This window comes from Rhamphochromis sp. 'chilingali', assembly GCF_963969265.1.
Source record: "Rhamphochromis sp. 'chilingali' genome assembly, chromosome: 4".
Lineage (NCBI taxonomy): Eukaryota > Metazoa > Chordata > Actinopteri > Cichliformes > Cichlidae > Rhamphochromis > Rhamphochromis sp. 'chilingali'.
In genome coordinates, this window is record NC_137948.1 from 27,353,680 (window position 1) to 27,368,722 (window position 15,043).

At 40.8% G+C, this 15,043-nt stretch overlaps 1 protein-coding gene across 7 annotated transcripts in view; it reads right to left on the reverse strand.

Moving 5' to 3' along the window:
* lrba (LPS-responsive vesicle trafficking, beach and anchor containing) overlaps nucleotides 1-15,043 on the reverse strand; it is a 172,739-nt gene that overhangs the window by 47,599 nt on the left and 110,097 nt on the right. For all 7 annotated transcript variants that reach the window (XM_080880583.1, XM_080880587.1, XM_080880584.1 and 4 more), the window contains 2 exons: nucleotides 1,174-1,291; nucleotides 874-976 (listed from right to left, as the gene is read on the reverse strand). In XM_080880583.1, the coding sequence (XP_080736709.1) occupies nucleotides 874-976; nucleotides 1,174-1,291 (221 nt within the window). The remainder of the gene's footprint in view (nucleotides 1-873; nucleotides 977-1,173; nucleotides 1,292-15,043) is intronic.

Consider the following 15,043-nt stretch of genomic DNA (forward strand, 5'->3'; position numbering starts at 1 on the left):
CTGGACATGAAGCTAAATTGTGCTGTGCTGGCTGTATGAGCTGACGTGCACCGGGTTGCCCTGAGCAGCCGTCCTCAGGTCGTAGAGGCAAGGTGGCCGGCAAACTAGTATGATTAATGAGCCGAGCACACACATTCACCTGCCCTAACCCTGTGTGTTATACACACAAACTCTCCTACACCCACACTAACTCATTACTGGATGCACTTCCTCACTCTACTTATCACACAGCCCTCACTGTTATGTTGCCACATGTCAAATTCTGTGATGCTTAATACCAAAAAGTTACAAAAAAATTAAAAATATCATCTTCTCAAAATACAACTCAAAAATCCCATCAGACGGGCTCTGGCACACCTCAGATTAAAAGAGCCAATCACAAATCTTTAATCTTATCCACATTTTTTCCCCTCAGATTGAATTTTTACCATCACCAAAGCGTCTTGAAAACTGTCTTGCTGTGAATTTTGTGCAAGATTTGTGCAAAACCAACACCATCGGCTCCAGCAATGCGTGCACACAGAGTGGGCATGATGTGAGAGAGGGCTGGGGGAAGGTGTGTGCCCTGCAGGCTTACAAGCAAGTATTTGCTTCACTCTGGTGGAAATAAATAAATGAACTGGACTATGTTTGTGTGAAGCCAATTATATCTGGGGGGAGCGGGGTAAGGAGTGGGAGGGAGATTAGTGGCCAACCCCATGTGTACATTTTTGAGAGAAACAAGAATAAAAACTATTTGAAATTTTAAAATATTTGCATAACACCACCATAGATGTTCCATAATCCTCTTCTGCTCCCCAGTTACCATTTTTAACCCCATGAGATTGTACTGCAACAGCAACAAACACAACAAAGCAATCGCGCACGTCTAACCTGGTCTGTGGAAGGCCAAAGTTCGTGCCCACGCCAACACGAGGAAGACTGTGAACCACCTTCTTTACCGTGGCTGCATCTGGGAAGTTGAACATGACTGCCGCTGCAGAGAGGCACAAAGCAACAAACAGTTATCAAGGATTATTTCTTAAAGATTAGAAATCACAATAATGACAACTTTTGATTGCCATTTCTCCACAATTATTCATTAAAAAAAAAAAAAAAAAAAAAAAAAGGTGTGTGTGTACTCAATAAGAAGGTGAAATGGTTAGGCATAGACAATTATGGGGGATGCCTTACTCCTGTTGGCCATGAAGACTTCCAAAGCAGTATTCTGCAGGAGGTAGCGTCTGGAAAAGACTGCACGAATCTCCGAGAACAGCCATTTTCCATGAAGACCTTCTGTGTAGGCTAGAATCTGGAAAACACGAAAGAGAAACCAGAGAGATGTGGATTCCAGTTAAATAATGAAAACAGAGCGTGCAATGGAAATTAAAATTAAAAATTAAAAGAAAAGGAAAAAAGAAGAAGAGAAGGGAAGAAGGAAGGCGAACAGACCAGAGGGCCGGGTTAGTTCATTTTTCACAGTGATGGCGTGACGGCTCGAAGAGCACGATTAATGTCTTATATTGATCAGCCTCAATGAAAAAGAGATTCCTTTAGCGAGAGAATGGGCGCTATTCAGCCGGACGCTGTGAGGGAAATGTTCTGTTCACTAAAAGATCATCTATTAAGCGACAGTTTGCTGTGACAAGAAGCTATTTTATGCAAAACATCTGATTACAACTGGTCTCTGCATTTCCTAGGAGGTAACTGACACGGAGGTCAGACGATATTATGTTACTAAGCTCCACATTTAAAAATGCTTCGATGAACTGAGCTTAATCTGTCCCCATGGAGACCGCGGTGGCTGTCAGAGTGACTTGTTCTGACGGCTGTCACAGCTCCTGACAGACCCGCATGCTTAGCCCTGCCCCTGTGATTTGTCCTCATACTAATCCAGCACTTAGGTTGGCTACTAACCTACTTAGCACTGCTTTGTTAACTAGGTTTTTATTTCAACCTCTGCTTTTGGTTTCAAAGGTGCCCGCTGTTATAAGGCAGAAAGGTAAAATGAGCATTTCATGTTGTTAAGATATGATTTTGCAGCATCTTATTAATCAAAGGTATTCAAATTTGAGCCGGCACGCTGGGCTTAGTGTTAAGCTGAAGGAGCTCATTAAAGGCAAGGGGACAGAGAAGAGGACCAGCTGAGGCCTTCAGCTAAGGAGCGCTTCCCTCGCTGTCTCTCTGAGGAATAAGACCTGCCTGCATCACAGACTCACTTCAAAGTCTCTGGAGTTCAATTAAATGTGGATTAGTGGCCTGGAGAAGCTAGCCAGCACCGCATCCTCCTGCCTCCCATCTCTCTCAAGGCAGCTTCAGATGATTTAACCAGTCACAGCCAGCCTAAAGCCAAACCCATTTCCAAGACTTTGTTTGTTTGTTGTAAATACAGTGTAACACAATATTAGCTCTTAAGTTCAATAACATCTTGATGATAAATTTTATAAAGAATTTTTTTTAAATCTTCAACATATTTAATTCAAAAAATAATTTTTTGGCATTGGGGAAAAAAAATATGCTTTTTTCCCTATTTGTAAACTAACCAGCCTTACAAAATGAGCTGTCCTTACACTTTGGCTTTGATATTTATTATTATTATAAAGACAAACCATTGTATTCAGTCAGCTCTAGAGATGTTGGGCACAGATTTCATTACTTCCACCAACATTAAGTTTATTGTGCACCAGGTACAACGAACCAAAGAAGGAATGGCATGGTTTTAAAAATAAGCAGGAGCAGACAAAGAAAAGGGTAGCACCAAGGTTCAATCCCCAAAGAAAAAAGCCTAAACATTTATTTTATTATCAAATTAGCACAAAGATAAGCTCAACGGAATCTTTAATGCATTTAAAACAGTGGATATACTATGCGTGCAGTATTCTCTGAGGCATGCTCATATTAAATCCAGGTCAACAATTGCACTTTCAGATTTGTTGGCTACTAATTCATCAGCAAAATGGGGACATAAGTTGTGATCACTTTTGCTAGCTGAGATGTTTGAATTTTGATGACAAACAAAATCTACTGGTTTTCATCGTTTCCTCTATTTACAAACGTGACAATAAGCTGATCATGTCGAAACACTACAGAAGGAAAGACATTTTTTTCTGTTCTTCCATCAGATCGGAAAAGAGAATCCAGTCTTCGGGTGTTTAATAAGTGAAAGCTTGAAGTATAACTATTCACAACTAAAGAGTGGTTTTACATAGATGCCCAGTGATAAACTAATGAAGCTGCCAACTCTCAGCTGATAGAAAGATATGACACAAGTGAAAGCACCCAGATATATTTCACTAGACTTATGGATCTCCTGGAACTCAGCTGTAAACAGCGTGCTGCTCTCCAAGATCATCATCCCGATCGGCAGCGCCCTCTCCCTTGCAGATGAAAAAGCAGAGTGTGTGACAATGAGTATGACGAACTATCTGTGTCGTAATGCTCGAGCTGTTCTGGCCACATCTGGACAAATTACATTGGTGTGGAGGTTATTGTCCATGCTGGAGTTATGGGTGCATCAGCTTCATCTGTAATATATAGTAGTGGAAGCTTTAAAGAGACGGGAATGCTACAGTTACAGCACAAGGGAAAATAATAGAGATTTCAGACTATTGCAGTCTTGAATCGCAATTTAATTACACCATCTCTGGTTTACCATCTATTGAATGTCTGGTTTTAAAGTGATAATATTAATAATGAAACAATATATTATTATTGCGGCAGCAGCAAATTGATCGGGAGCCGATCGTTGACAGAAGCTGTTTCTTTGAGGTTTCATTTCAAGTGGAACGATATCCACGGGCACAGGTTTGGAGCACTCCGAGATCAATTTCACAGCGTCACGCGAGAGGACACAGCCAAACAGAAAACAAAAGAACCGGTCTTGATTGCATTGCCTTCTCTCCATCTTCCTTGTTCAACCTGTTTGTGCAGCGGGCTGCGGCTCATTTCTGAAGCACTGTCGTTTGTCTTTGTCAGATGCCCAAAAGACTGCGGAATGAAGAGGGACACATGAAGAGGGGTCGGGTGACTGTGGCTATGGTGTGTAACCACACACACACACACACACACACACACAAAAAGAGCTGTCACCACTGAATCTCACAGACAGTCTGTGCCAGTGAATCCTCTTCATCACCCCTCGCATCCACCCCTCTTACCAACCAGAGCATCTTTAGAAACAGAGGTAAAGCCAAACACAGGGATGCTAATGGGTTAAATTGAAACTGTACTGGATTAAAGAAGAGTTAAGAGAGCAGAGGAGCAACTATCAGCAACGTGGTTCAAGATAGATGAGGCTCTCAGCTGCCTTTGCAGTCAGGCCGGCTGAGTGGGTGTGTGTTTTTGGGCTGATAAGACCCTAGAGTTGAAGAGGAGAGAAGCCACTGCCAGCAACCAATGATCCTTATTTGTCATAACATGTGAAAAAATACAAATAAAATATCATTTGAATATCAATTGTGGTGTTTTAGGAAATAAAGGTTTCAGAATTGCACATAAACAGTGTTTGATGAATGGCGGAAGCATATTTGCATGTTCGGTTTAATCTACTATAGATCCTCAAAGGGGAAAAAAGAGGTGATTGAAGTTCAATTTGTTGCCTCTTATTAAGTATTTCCACATGGGTGCCTCAGTTAAAGGATAATGGATGAGGGATTTATTATTACCTTTTGGTCAAATGAAGTGGTGTGGGAGATAAGGTGATGAAATTAATGAGCGGGAGGAAGAGAGGTGATCCATCAACATCAAAACGCAGACGAGGGACAAGCAATACTGCAAGAACTTGAATAGAATTCATAAAAAATGAAGAAAAAAATGTGCATGCAAACAAGGGAGGCTACAGATTCCTTAGATGTCTTAAAAAGACTTCCAAGTCCCATGCTGTTTGTGACTGTTTCCACTCGACTGACCACAGAATCAAGCAATCTGCAATAAACAGTTTCAGTGAACCGAGTCACTTGCAGCGAGTTTTTATTTATTTTTTCACTGCTGCATCAAATAAGAAAGAAAATGAAGAGAAACATAAATCGGCATTTGATGGCTTTTCCATACTCGTAGTATTTCTGCGTATGCACCTTGTAAGTTCAGTTATATTCCCCTCTACTCGGTTCTTTACCCTCCCTGTTCGCTTTAACCCCCGCCCCCTCCGACCAACACACACACACCTTTCTCTGTTCCACACTGGTAAACGAGGCCGTGTCACCCCCCATCAGTAAATGAGTTCATCGGACTAACGAGCAAGCAAAGGGCCCCGACACACTAACAAGGGTCTGTTGGCTGCATGTGCCTCTGGACCAATCAGGACCCTCATCAGCGTTGACACAAAGCCTCCCCGAGCCCTCTGGAGCCAATTAAGACAGATTTTGCTTTTGAGATTGAGTGATAGCAAAAAAAAAAAAAAAAAAAAAAGATAGAGGAAGGGAGACTGATGGACCGAGAGTACCACAATGGAAAAAGAAAGAGCCACACAGATCCGCACAGTTTGAGTGTAAGGCTTCACGAAAACATGCACAAGCTTTAGTCGTGACTCACTGCAGGTTAAAACTGTGTTTTGCTTTGTTTTTGGCGAGTAGGTGTTTGCAGGTTGCATTTGGAATAAAGTAGGCAAAGCTTTTAAGAGGAAAGCAATGCTCAACACAGGAACGCTCGATCATGTGACCTTAAGAGCAGCCACATGACTCCTCTTTCACACTCCAGCAGTTGTCCTCAAGCCTTTGTGGCTTTGAAAGCAAGTGCCTTAACAAAATGCAAAAAACATGACTCTACCTCAACTTATCCATGTTCTCCACAGAATTTAAGAGAAAGTGCATCTGAATATGCAAATAATATAGAACACTTAGCTACTGAAGTAATCAAGAGTCAGTTTAACGAAACTAATGTTTCTTTGGGTTAAATTAATAGTATTATTTGACTGATTTCTATTCTTCGTATTTACCACAGAGGACAGAGTGGTATCAATCTTCCCATCTAAGCAAGTTAAGAGAATCCACATTTTTTTCCACAAACTTAATAGGTATATTTAAAAAGGAGCAAATATATTATCCATTAAAACTAGAGAGCATCTAAAAGAAAGAGTGATATGAAAGTCAGTGTTGAATATTAGACATCCTGTCATCATGCTGCAGGAACAGCTAGCCCAAAACGAACTGATAATCCCAGTTGTTCTACAGCTGTGTAACTAGTGTAATGTGTAATCACTGGTCACACATAACGTTCTATTTGCCTTGAGGGGAGTAAAACAAACTATAAGGTCAGAAAAAAAATAAACACAGCTAAGAAGCTGTGCTGGAAAGTGAGAACTGAAGCAAAATAAACAGGCCCAGCTTGCAGCATGTGTAGGGTTATGAAGCCTAAAGACTCAAAGTATTCAACTCCAAACGTCACCCAGCAAGAGTTTGTGCTCCCTGAAAGAAAGTCCCCTTTGAAAGGATCTTTGGGGCCACAGTCTGAATTTAGCCTAATAAGGATTAACTCCCCCCTTTTTTCTGCCCTTTTCACTGTTTGCTAACAGGTTAGCCTTTTTTCTATCTTCGCCTGCTTGGCCTTTTTGAAGTGGGAGACCAAAAAAAAAAAAAAAAAAGTCTTGTGTAGATTTAGGGAAATGCTGCAGTGGTCTTGGGGTTAATTGGTGGTGAATTAAAGACTTCAGTGCATTAAATCATTAAAAATTCTACCTTGGGCATAAGCTATGAGGACAAAAGCCTTAGAAGTGCCCCAACATATAATAAGATACCAAAGTGGTATTAATTATCACTTACTGGCAGTAGCAGGTATATACATAACACAAGCCCCAACAGAAACTATAAGTCAAAGCCTTAGTAAATGACATATAAAGCCTTTAACACCAGGATTTTAGTAAATTACAGTTTTCCTTTAAGAATGGCAAAGAACATAAAATGGAAATTTTATGCTGATATATTGAACATCAGTGCTTCCTTTTCACTCCATCGCAGGCTGGACTGAGGCCACAAAGGGCTCAAAGGTGATGGGTAACAAAGGATGGATAAGTGAAGAGAAAAGGGCTGTGAAACTGGGTGCAACAAATACAGAATCTCTAGAGCATGTTATGAAAAAAGTCAAAGAAAATTAAGATAATTTACTAGAATTGTGTAACAAAGAAGTTCATATAGAATGCACACCTGCACTATGGCTAAATGTAAGGCCTTTCTGATATTGCTGAGCACCTGTTGACATGGACGGGACATGAAAGAGCTTCTATACACACCTGGATTTGTCAAGCCCATCAGTAAATGCTAGCACATCAGGGAAAGCTGGAAAAGAATGTATACGCTTTTCACTGACACTTGGAAAAATCAGGGAGACAGCCCGGAGCCTCCGCTAAAGCACAGGAGCTCTTTAGGACTAAATGCTGCTGGACCTCTGCTCTCCTATAAGCTGCCATAGCAAACATCAGACAGGTTAAGATCACCGACCGGCTCCCATCGCATTCTCCCCGCTTTCCTTCAGTCTCCCATTTTGCCATTTAATGAAGGATAGGCTTTTTTGGGGGTATGTGTGAGGCTTTGCTGAATAAATTCTTCTCTAATCCAGCTATTGTCAGCAGCTTAAGTGGGTGTAGGGTGAAAAGTACACCCCTCTTGGGGAATTTTGGGTGGGTTGTCCGAAAGGATAGATGAAGAAGAGAAAAGGCCTTTTTAGTGGAGAAAGAAAAATGTTGTGGAGAGTTAAAATATTTGTACGTGACTCAATTGGTGCTCCAAATTTATCAGTGACAAGCACTTTCAGCTACACTTGGAATGACAGAAACTGAATCAACAACCGTCTTCAATTACGTGTGCACACGGGGTGTTATCCCATTGCTGACTCAGAACACAGGGCATTAGACGCTAGTTTAAATACTGAAACTTGACTGTTCTAAGCCAACGCTTAAGCTAAGGTTTCTTCTTTGCATAACGAGCTCACAGGGTATCATAAGCTTCAATTACGAATAATACTCCAAGCACCTGATAAGCATAAAAAGCAGTTTCTGATCTGATCTGCATGCAGCGTGTTAATGGGCAGGTAGAGTAGAGCTAGGTCTGCAAGAGAACTGCTGAAAATGCATGTTAGCTTCATCTGCAAATAATGCACATATGAGCAGTAGCATCAAACAAAGGGGTGACCAGCAAAATAGCAACAAAGAGGAGAACCCCCCCCCCCCCCCAAAAAAAAAAAGTATAAGCGTTGCACAAACAAACTGACCCACTTAATCTACAAATATTAAGTCATGGTCCTTGAAGTTTCATACGTACAAGTTCAATTTTAAGTTAGCTTCAGCTTTTTATTCTACCATGGAGGCTGAAAAACGACGGGGATTGCTGATCTAACATGAACCACTGAAAAAAATCAAAGATCTGTGGTGTAAAACAAACATGTTTATTGATGAAGATGTCAAGTTAAAACCAAATCTGATTCACGATTAGGGTTTGATTTTATTCAACACTGTGTTTGAATTGTTTTGTATTGTTGCTATATTATATTCCACAAATCCACTTTACTCTTCCACTAGAAATGGAGTCTTGGATGAGTGAGTAATCTCCAGAGCATCCCTCTGGTTGTGCCGTTTAAACCACACTGAATAGGTCATTAACCATGATGAGAATAGAAGTACAAGAATTTAACATTCTGCTCTCTGGCACGCAAGATATCTTTACACAGATTGTGCATCAGTGTTATGAGGTCGCACATATAAAGCAACCTGTTCTTGACTTTTTCGAAAATTAAAAACATGCGTTATGTTGATGTCAAGCAATTTTACCTTTGCATTTGTAAGGTAACCAAAAAAAAATGGAGACTTAACATAAATAGCTACTTGCTTCTATGATCCATGGATCTCGTTTTAACTTTTGATATGCAGCAGAGAGCTTTCTGACAAACCGAGAGCACATTTACAATGCCAATTTCCAATCAGCATGGCTGGACATCGATCTTTCAATCAAAGCCGCGTGCCTCTCTGACCTCAACTGAATAGCAGAGGCTCGTGAGAACAGCAGGTACACAGGTGCTGATTGTAATATCAGTAGCCTACCAGGCAGACTGGCATCCATAAACAGGCCTATCCATCAGGCTGGTGCGTTGCCTTTGACGTGTGTGTCAGAGGCAGACGAAGGGAATAAATGATGGAGAGAGGGGATCAATCAAAGGAGGGGAGGGGGAGGCACCTGCCCCCTGACTGGTCCAGTCAAGCCCAGAGATGGAGCATGATGGAGGGGCTAGGCTCAGGTGCAAAAAAAAGGAGGGGGTAGCTCTTTGTCTGGAGATGCTTGGTTAAGTGTGAGCCAGGTCAAAATGGCCACAGTGGTCTGTGGATGTGTTAAGGTCCAAAGTCAGGTCACAAACAGAGAGAGGCTGAGCGTGTTTGTGAAGGAGGTTGTTTAGAGCGCCTGCCTGTGTGTGTGTGTGTGTACGTGTGTGCGTGTAAGCGCAAAGAGGCATTAGTCATCATTATGTGGTGAGATGAGACTGTCTAATGGTTCTTTATGTGATTACCTATGTGGCAATTGTCTTTCCCTGACCTGTCCTACCTGGTTACCATTTGCAGCACAGATGCATCGTCGGCCTGTTTTTCACAGGAGTCACGCTTTACATCGCATTGCAAGGGTTACAACAAAAACAACACAAAAATGCTTTGACTGTACTAAAAAAATTCAAAAAGCAAGCTGAATGATAAATAATTATTATGTGCAATATACCTGGATGTTTTAATTGGATTATAACACTGGTAGAAAAACGCTGAAAACAAGACTACAAATCTAGAAGCCACACAAGCTGCTCTGAAAAGGTTTTTTAGCAAAGCAGTGTTTAATTCTAATGTAAACATGCTAAAAACTATCATTTTAGTATGATGAGCATATAATGAGCGTAATTTAGCAATGAATGCTACTCTCACTACTCTCAAACCGACGTTTTGGACAGATTTTGGAGAGAAAGGGAAGCACACATTCTGATTGTGGCTCTGAGATTTCAAGTGCAGTTTCAAGTGCATTTTACCTGTCAACCTCAGAAACCACCAGCAAATAGAAAAACACTGCAAGAGCACAGAAAACACAGCAGAAGCTGAATAAAACAATGAAAGAAAAATAGTTTAACCTCCTAGGACCTGGCGTCCACATATGTGGACATCACATTTTGGGTTATGTAGACTAAAATACTAAATTTTGCTCTACCTGGGCCTGATATCCACTTACGAGGACATTATACTGCTACTGTTCTATCAAAATTTTAAACAAATATCCTCATATGTGGCTCTTATTTTTCTTAAAAATGCATGTCGTGGAAGAGTTCGGGTGTTAGGAGGTTAAAACTTAAAACTTTAAGTTATAAATATAAATGGTAAATGGCCTGTATTTATATAGCGCTTTACTAGTCCCTAAGAACCCCAAAGCGCTTTATAACATGAAAAATAAATCAAAGGAACAGGTTGGTGACACTAAAGGAAAGTCGAAGCATCACCAGAGTCATGAGGTTTAAACCTGATATGAATGTTTGTAAAATAAACAACACAAAAACCTGATGAGATATTTCAGTCTGGACCAGTGTTGGGCCAACAGTAAAATCAATACATCTAACAAAAGAAACAATAATCAGATAATGGCCAAAATCTCAAAGATGTCTAATAATAATTGCAGGTTTAATATATGCAAAGGGTCAGATTCTGAATGAAGGGTCGATGTCTCGATATGTCTACTGAAGACTTCAAGTTCATTAATCATCAGTGACATAGCCTTATTCAGCTGGATGTGAGGGACTGTACACAACAGTCCATGTGGTTGGAGACCCAGTATCAGCATGCAAGGGTGCTTCACCTCCTACTGGGCAAACAGAAATACAGTTCAGAAACCTTAATTTGGTGTTATCTCCTATAGTTGGCTTAAATAATTCCAGATTTCCCACATATGTATTTTTGTTGACAAGTTCCCAAATCTGTGCGGTAACTTGACTTAAATTGAGCATTTAGATTATTGGATTCCCCAATGACTGGATGATCCAAAGTGGGCTGGGAAGAAGGAGCCTGATTCTTGACAGTAAACTGGCCGTGGATGTTGGGAATTTAAAGACAGAGAAAATCATTTCACGCTTGTGAAATCTGTCTTTGTTAAGGAAACACTTCATGCCTTCCACCTACTGTAATTACTGCACCTGAGAACCGGGCAGAATGCAAAAGAGTGAAGGAAAGTGAAGGACTAGAAAGAGAAAGGTCAGCCTAACCCTTCGCTCTACTAGTCGTTGCCATAGTGTGGCTGAGCGATTTATTGACAATCTCAGGATGTGCTCCAACCAATAGAGTGGAACAGTATGAAGGAGAGACAGTGAGAGGCCAATATGAATGAGTGAAAGGATCTCTTTCCTTGGACTCATTGATAATGACATACCTGCTTGGGCTGTCCGTTAGTCCTATAGCACACACTACTTAGGCTCTAACTGGAAAATCAATAGGCTCCTCTCTCAGAGACCTCTGGCTGCCATGGCTCTTTGTGATTGGCAGCTCCAGCCAAAGGTCGTCCCTGGCGACCACGAGGGTTTGGTGGAGCAAGCAGCCGAGGGGGTGGAGGGGGGGTGATCCCTGCAGTCTGACACTTTGGGAGAGCTTAACGATATGGGACTGGTTGCTACATAACACACCAGGGTGGTTTTCCTTGACTGAATGGTCCTTCATTCAACTGCTTGAACCAACCCTGGGTAGCCGTCACCACCCCACTAATTAGAGTTACCAATGTCTTCTCAGTGGGGATTTTATTATTGCGTAGCGCAAGGCTGGACACTGACAAAACTATTGACAATCTTTCAAATGTTTTCCCATCTCTGTTTTTGTTTTTCTTTTGGAAGAAATATTTTGGAGACTTTGTGTGAAAATTTTAGGGGTATTTTTGTAGCAGTTTGCGTACAGATAAACTGATGACTTCATATGAGGCATATAAACCAAATGAATTCGAGTGAAGGTATTTTGACGTTTAATAATGTGCAATACTTTGTAAATCTGTCTGGTCCAGCGAGGGATTAATCGTTTACATCTCTGCCATCAATTTCTTTACAAATGCTGTGTCACAGTTCTGATTTCGTAAATATACCAAGTCACAGTACACAAGTTGATAACAATCCTCAATCTGGAAAAAATTTAAATTAAAATAAAAACAAAATCTCATCTTCAAGCACTTTAATGATCAATGGAAAGCATAAACATATTTCAATGTTTGCAGCTCCTGCAACGCCCCCTTCAGTATTTTCACCCTTTACTTTATTCAGCTGTTAACACTGCAAACTCCAAACACAGTACGATAGCATGGAGCACGCTCAAACTGCACTAGGAAGGGTTACAAACGCCATCCAATCAAGCTTTTGCAGATATTCCCTTTAACCAATCAGCTGGGGGGCAGAGCGGATTTCACTTCCTCATACATGCGATATTAGCAGTCTCCAGGAGAGGCTCTGCAACAATAACTCTGCATGCAATATTGATGGCTGGTGTCTAAACGCAGAGAGGGTGCTGTTAAACACACACATACACAGGCAAACGCACATCTGCTCTGCTCCGTGACTTCATCAGTTCTGCTATCTGCCGAGCAGATGCAGAGGCCTGCCAGGCAATTAGATGCCTGCGATGATTTTCTTTGAGCTCTCTATGGAGCTAGCAGCTGGCTCCATATGGGTACGGGAGACGGCAACAAAACGTGTGAACAAGAACATCAAAATTTACTCTCTCGGTTCACACGGATGTTACTCATGTGCAGTGTGTGTGTGTGTGTGTGTGTGTGTGTGTGTGTTGGGAGGCAATGAGTCACTTTCCCTGGACCTATCATGTTTCCAGAGAAATAAAGAGAGCAGAAAAAAAGGAATTACCTAAAACTGGCAGCAGTGCTACTACACCCCTCACTTCAAAGTACAAAGCAAGAAAGGAGATCAGTGTTAATGAGTGCAACTCGACTCTCAGTTTACTTTAGTACTGATTATTGAGACTAACTATTAAACAAGTAGATGAACCAAATAACCCAACTCTCACCTGATAAGGAACCAAATGTATCTTTGAGGCTTTGATACCAATTTTAAACTAAGGTATACAAATATTGTAGTTTATGCTATCTGGAAAGAGCCGATAATTGTGTGAAAATGGCAAACTCAAAGCAAGAACAGAGAGGGGGGGATGCGTGTTTTTGTCTAGTTACTCATCAGCTGGCAGATATTTGTGCAGTCAGTTTTGCGCTTACGAGGGGATGGCTGTGGAGTCGCGCAGGCTTGGATCAAAGAGCTCTTTGACAGGATCTTCTCTACACTCAGAAATGAGAAAACCTTCAAGGAACACTGAATGTTTTCCAGAGATGTACAGAAAAACGTATGAGTGACTGAGTGGGGTAAATGAGGTACAAACAGTCGGCATTTGCCGTTCATATATATAACAGTATATATGAAAGAAACTATGAGGAGTGTTAAAAAAGCAAAGAAAATTCTAAAATCTCTGCTCCAACGTGTGCTGACTGCGTTTCTGTTTTCCAAACTTCGATGGACATGTAGTAAGCTGAAATATAATGACGCCCCTATTCTGACATATGGCTGACCTTTGCACTTTGGCTGAAAAAACGATTTTATTAATCCGACACGAGGTATCCATTCTATAATAAAAATGAACACAGTGGCTCAGGAACGCGTGGTGTGATAAGTGGGCCCGCAAAGATCCCTAGCGTCTATATAAAACTGTACGTTTGTGTCACCGTATATTTCATTAAACTAGGCTTAGCATCTCCTTCATAATATTTGGACACTTGCTCTCCAAGTAGAGCCGATTAATCTCTCCGGAGCTGCGAGCTTGATAATAAACAGTCATCCTGAAATCACACAGCCAGACATTTTTTCTCACTTATTTCATCTTTTACTAAATTCCAAAGCCACATTAGGATAACGGCTGCTTGAGGGAAGACCTGGCGAATATCAGTTTAGTATTTTTATCAGCAGTATTTCACAATAAATCTATGTTTGGAAGCCAAAATAAAATGTCACGACGCACCAGCAACACTTCCCCTTGAATGTTTTCTTAGTGAGGAAAGTTAATCCGACACTAAAACTCTGTGCTATTATCTATGGGGGTCGGGGTGGGGGGGTGGGTCCTGCTAGGTTATTATTAATAAAGATAAAAACTCACTCATAGAATTTAATGAAATTAAATGTAGGGGGGTTTTAGCACTTATTGCTACACCTACATGAAGCAAAATGTGCTGTTTGCACAGGAGGCAAAAGCAGTATATCGTGTGTGTGTGTGTGTGTGTGTGTGTGTGTGTGTGTGTGTGTGTGTGTGTGTGTGTGTGTTTTAAACACATCTAGTTTGAGCTCAAATACTAAAAAAAGGTCTCAAACGTCTTTTGCAATATAGCTAAAAAAAAAATTACACATCATGACTAACTTCACACTTCTCAAAATTATCACCACTTGTGGAAAACACAACATGATAAAGTCCAGAAAATGTGGCAACTGTGAAGGTTGGCTCATTAATCTGAGGCTTTTCTGAAATGTTTATGTCTTATTTCAGTATCATTTGCATAGTTTGGCCACTTCATATCAGCGGATGGCTCCTGGGAATCATTAATGAAGCAATATTCTGCCTTATCTATAATTTAGTAACAAGTGTCAAAAGTTTCCTTTATTTTTCTTATTTTTGTTTTTTACATTTCATTTGCAGGAAGCTTGGAGCAAACTCCATATTTGACTCTTTGAACAAAAATACAGCAACCTTGTTTTCTCTGCAGCCTTCAGGTTGCAGATGAAACGCACGACAGATTCTCTATTAATCGGTGGCAGCCACAGCAGAAGGCCTATTTGCCTCCTACCAACATTCACTCCGAGAAACACCTTCCACACGAAGCTTCAAAAACGATGCCTGATCGCCGCTTATTATTGATTTTATTTCAAGAAAATGAGGTTACAATAATCGACAGCAGTCTTTCAAAATTCTAGGCCTAATCTGAGATGCTTTGATCAAAATATATGTTTGCATAAAATTAATCCAAATATTTAAACTCATTTTTTAAAAGACCTGAAAGTCTCATCAAATGTTTCATTAAAATCTAATTTAAGACGCACT